We start from the raw sequence: 5,534 nt of genomic DNA on the forward strand, positions 1-5,534 counted from the left end.
ACCCCTGCCGAATCACCATTCCCCCCACCGCCATGCCCCAAAACCACAGCACCCCCATCCAGGCACCCCCCTGGGGCGAGTCACCAGCACCCCCACTATCCCCATGGTCCCTCTCTTCTTACCCCTCCCAAAATACCACCCCCCTTTCCAACCAGCACCCATCTGCACATCACCCGGGGCTGTGCTGGCCGTGTCCTGGTACAGCCACCCTCATGGACACCTTTTATTCGCTTTACACAGAAATTTGGGGGGTGAGGAGAGCAGAGCCCCTGGCCCCTCCTGCACACAGAGCCGAATTTCGGTGCCAGCCTTGCCACAGCCTCTGGACTTCGACCCCCGCTTCCCCAGTCTTTCCCATTTTACTGTTACTGTGGCTTTCCACTGTGCCCTTGGGCCCGTGAGTTGCAGAATTGCAATAAAAAAAAAAAAAAAAAAAAAAAAGAACCAGCACACCCAGCTTCCAGCACTGGGACGCTGGGTTTTTAGGTCCCGCACACAAACACCCCATTAATCACCCTGGCTCCTCGTCCCTGGTGGGGAGTGAGATAAGTCCACTTGTCTGCATCTGATTTATTTACGCTAGAATTTGCCTGGAGCAGCACAAAGCCCTAAATCCGCGGCCCTTGGGTGCGACGGCGACACGGGCTGCTAAGGGCAAACTCCTTTTTGCTTTGCAATGGACCCCGATGCAAACGGGGGGCACGCGGGGGGCTATGGAGGGCTCTGCGCCCTGCGCACACCTCGCTCTTAACTCAGCGCAGACGAGAGCACGGTCCGAAGTGGTTTTTTTCCTTTTTTCCCCCAAACTGAATTGGACTTTGCTCGCTGCCGCAGAGCGGAGAAGACAAGATAAATATGCTGGGCCGTGACGCGGCTGCCCTGGGGCAACCAGGAGGCGTTTTAGCTGGCCTCACTGATGAAGTTCAGGTGGGTTCGATGTACAGAGGTCCCTACTCCATGGGCTACACCACTCAGCCCCGTCTCATCGGCTGGCAGGGAGTTGGCATTGTCTCGATCCCGAGCTCTCCCTGATTTTTGAGCGCCTGGACGTGCTTTGGAATGAGCTTGCTAAGGCAACATCAGTGGTGGGAACTGAAGCACCGAAAGGAAAAGTAGACACCGTTGGTCTTTGTCAGCATTGCTAAAAACCCTTGGCTTCCCTCCAGAAAGCCCCCAAAACATGTCCCTCCTGCCTCTCTTGTTGTACGTTGAATGGGACAGTCTCCTGCAGACCTCCTGACGGCTGCCCCTGTCCTAGCCCATGGACCTCCAGCCTCCAGAAGGTTTTCCCAGGCTCCCTCCGCCTCCAGCACTCATGTAGGGAAGGGGACATGTCCCAACAGCGTGTCCCTGCTGCTTTTTCCCTGCAACGAGCCCTGTTCTTGACACCTGAGTGCTGTGTTGGCTCCTTCCGTCTTCTCCTTGACATGCAGCCAAGACCCTGGGGGCGATGATCCACCACCATAGGGGTGTTCACATGCCTGCCCAGAGGCATGCAGAGCTCCAGAGCCCCAGCAACACAGCAAGACTGTGGTGAGAGAGGAGAGGAGAGGGGACGGGGATCTTCTTAGGACAGGGCTTAGTGCAATTTTACTCCCAAGGCTCTTCTTTCATCCAACAAGGGTTGGAAATCCAACATTTTGCACTATTGGTGCATTGCACCAGGCTGTTATCTGCAGCTTTGCATTTCCTTTGGGTGCAGGGTGATGCAAAAGTAGATCAACAGCCTGGAAAACACCCAACGGAGAGGTCAGACTTCCTGGAGAAGGAGGGAAGGGGAAGGGGTGTCTGGCAGCATGGCTGGGAAAGGACACAACGTCAACTGTTGTTCCTGCTCCCCGGCTTCCTGATCTTTGCTGTCCCACTATTGTTCCATGTTTTGAAGGCTCCAAAAGCTGAATGAAATCCCGAACAATTGCCAAAGAAAGGAAGAGGAAAGCAGAGTGCTTTGGAAAAGGGGGAAAAGTGCTGCTGGTGTTCCTTGGTGGGTCCTCCTGACCTAGATCTTGTCCAACAGTAAACCACCAAATCTGGGTTAAGTCTCTGTTCGCTTGACCTGATAGGGCTCGCTCTCTCGCTGCGCTTTCAGCTTGGGTACCTCAACATTGGCATCTGCCTATGGAAACAGCTGCCTTCGCACCCTCCCCCGTGAATACCTTTTTATTTTTAGTAAATCCCTGCTGCACTGATGGAGAAAACAATGTTGGATACAGAGGGGCCAAAAATAGCCATCATTCGCCCCAAGACATGCACCTGGAGAGGTCTTCTGTTCCCCCACCTACGAGGGACACTTAAACTTCTCACCCTGGGCTGGCAACTGCTCCAGAGGCTGGAGGCTGCATTTTATTTCAAAAATTAACCCATGCAGTCCCATGCTACTGGCACTTCCCCACGGAAGGTGCAGGCTGCTGGGTTTCTCAGCTGCAGGAAGGCTTTGATGTCCTGGTGTGTGCCAAGGAGCCATCCACGAGCCAGCTTGGAGGACTTGATGATAGGATGAGGGGGAATGGTTTGAAGTTGCGCCAGGGCAGGTTTAGGTTGGACATTAGGAAAAACTTCTTCACCGAAAGGGCTGTCAGGCTCTGGAATGGGCTGCCCAGGAAGGTGGTGGAGTCCTCATCACTGGAGGTATTTAAAAGAAGGATAGATGAGGTGCTGAGGAACAGGTTTTAGTGGTGGGATGGCAGGGTTAGGTTAAAGGTTGGACTCGATGATCTTAAAGGTCTTTTCCAACCAAAGTGATTCTATAATTCTATGATTCCCAGGATGGTCAAACCTCAGGAGAAAGATCCATCTCCATCCCTTGTTGGACCAGGCAGAGGCCAACCCCAGAAATAAAACCAGAGGTCACAGCTCCAGCCCTGGCTCTCATGATGGTGCCAGGCACAGCTGAGATGCAGCTGGCAACGGGTAGAAGTGACAGCACAACGGCTACAAATAAAACGAAACAGAAAAGCTTTATGGCTTACAGAAACCTCACTGTCAGCTTCCAGCTCCCAGTGAGCCAAGGATCCATCTTTTGGGGCTTTCAAATTTATTTTTTTTTCTCTTATCCCTCTATAACATCAAGACTACAACGAGCCGTTTTCCCACCGTAACAGCACTTTTAAGAAAATAACTCAGATTTCTCAGAGAGAAAAAATGAAGCATGCCATGCTGGCGTGGTAAACAAACGAGGTAGTCCCCTGCTGTGTTCCATAAAATTTGTTTTTTCCCCCTTTCTGTTCAAATTTATGGGATCCCATCGCATTTATGGAGTCCCATATATGTTTCAGCCGAGTCCACCCTCCAGGCAGTGCCCTGAGAGCAGCGGATGTTCGTACCGAGACCAAACTTGCTGCTTACAGAGAGCTCTTCATGAAAAATTTATGAATCGCACCAGGCAGGGATAAAACAAGGCTGTAATGAAAGTTTCCCACTTTTTACCTCGGGAGGGAAAATTGCATAATAAACCAGGATGGCAATAAAAACCTCCTACTCCATTTAATCCAAGTTCTTCAGGCTAAAAGATCTTCTCAAGTGCTATTTTGGGAGGGGAGATATTAAGATTCCCTCTACCCTTAAATTATCATTTTCTCATCGCAAAAGGCAGCCCCAAGTCAAAGAAAATAAAAAAGGCGAGTTAGTTCTCCAGCAAGCTGAGGTCTGCGTGTTTATACCACTGGGAACCTGGCACCAGGCGCCCATGAAACACAGGGTGGAGATGCAGGAGATGATGGAGACATGACACACCGAGATCCCGCAAGCACAGGAAACGTAGCACAAAAATAGCAGTGCCGACCCGGAGTTACCCCAACTGGTTTTCTTATAGCCACCGCTCTTTGTAAACGAAGAGTTTAGCTAAAAGAGAGATGAGGCGGAGGGTGACTATGAACTGGAAGGGGTTTATTAGATGTTCTGTTTGCCATAGCTAACTCCATGCAAGGAGGGAATTTGGTGCTGTTGGGTGGTCGTTGCTCAAGTCGCCTTTGACTTCTTTGGTAGTGGTTGGAAGCAAAGAGGTGTTTGCTGCCAGATGGGGGAACCACCATAGAATCATCATAGAATCATTTTGGTTGGAAAAGACCTCCAATATCATCAAGCCCAACCGTTCCCCTACCCCTGCCATCCCACCCCCAAACCCTGGCCCTCAGCACCGCCTCTGCCCGGCTGTTAAATCCCCCCAGGGCTGGGGACTCGACCCCTTCCCTGGGCAGCCCCTTCCAGCCCCTGACAGCCCCAAGGGGAAGGAATTGTTCCCCATGGCCAACCTCACCCTGCCCTGGCACAACTTGAGGCCGGTGCCCCTCGTCCCAGCGCCCCTTCCCTGGGAGCAGAGCCCGACCCCCCCAGCTCCCCCCTCCTCTCAGGCAGTTGTAGGGAGCCATGAGGGCTCCCCTCAGCCTCCTCTGCTCCAGGCTGAACGCCCCCAGACTTGTGCTCCAGTTGGAACTTTTCCCTCCGTCTGATACAGTCATTTCAGCCTCGGATGAACAGAGGAAGCCAGGACCTACAGCGCTTGCTGTGTGGCCTCCCCAGCATCTTGTTATCTCCGGGAACAGCTTCCCACCTCTCCCATCCCGCTTCCTCCGGGGCTCAAATCCCTCCCCTCACTGCTTCACCCTTCCAGGAGCCTCCTCTCAACGCTGCCTGGGGATACACTTCTGAAAACATGATTTAAAGCCAACAGCACCTGATTTTACAACTCTCCAGCTCTCTCTCAAGTCTCTACCTGCTGGCCTCGACCATCAGGCTGGGGAGAGGCTGCAACTTCAGGCAATGCAACGTCTTCAAAAGCTGGATGGGTAAGCGAAGAGCATCTCTGAGCCTCTCCATGTTCGGCAGAGCTCCCCAGCCAGAGGTCCTAGGCAGCTCTGGGCTCCTCCTAAGGGGCCCACAGAAGGTGACTAAGAAAGCAAATTTGCCAGCGTGCATATATTCACTTTAACTCCATTGCATCATACTGAGAAGTTTTTAGGGGCTCGATGAAGATACAAATGAGCCATGCTGCCAGCCTCTCCTCTTAGTTTTCCTCCCCTAAACAGACTCCCAGAAACTGTTGTTCTCTCTCTCTGAGACCATTTCCCTCCATCATTCACCCACCACTTTGCCCAGAAAACAGCCTGAATTTCTCCTTATCTGGACTTTTGCACTCTTGGACTCCCTGTTTCCAGCTTGCAATGGTTTCTGGCTCAGAAAGGTTATGAGCTGACAAGGCCAGCGATGTCAGGAAGGGAAAATCCACCTAAGCTTTTCATCTCCTGTTGCCAACATTTCATTTAGGTGAGATATTCATGGTTCCAATGCCAACATCTTCAACAGCTTCCCACTCACCTCCATGTTCAGTCCAGTGCTGGCTACCTCCTTTGCAAGACAAGGGAACCACCAACACTGCAGTGGGAATTGGAACCTAACTCCTCTTTCTCTCCTTTTTCTCCAAAGAAGGACATTTATGTCCTCAGACTCCATCACTGATTTCCATCCCCCTTCCATCTCCTTTCAAACCTCTTTTCTGGCAAAATGCAGCTCCTGACCAGGACCTCCTGCAGAGTTTC

The 5,534-nt window shown here is 52.0% G+C and overlaps 1 protein-coding gene across 1 annotated transcript in view; it reads right to left on the reverse strand.

The window, feature by feature from the left end:
* The window catches only part of CUNH20orf194 (chromosome unknown C20orf194 homolog), an 81,480-nt gene extending 76,665 nt beyond the window's left edge, over nt 1-4,815 (reverse strand). Inside the window, exon 1 of the mRNA XM_035895061.1 lies at nt 4,712-4,815. Within this exon, the coding sequence (XP_035750954.1) occupies nt 4,712-4,815 (104 nt within the window). The remainder of the gene's footprint in view (nt 1-4,711) is intronic.
* Between the last annotated feature and the right edge of the window lie 719 nt (nt 4,816-5,534).

Source organism: Egretta garzetta, unplaced genomic scaffold, assembly GCF_000687185.1.
Source record: "Egretta garzetta isolate BGI_Z169 unplaced genomic scaffold, ASM68718v1 scaffold265, whole genome shotgun sequence".
Lineage (NCBI taxonomy): Eukaryota > Metazoa > Chordata > Aves > Pelecaniformes > Ardeidae > Egretta > Egretta garzetta.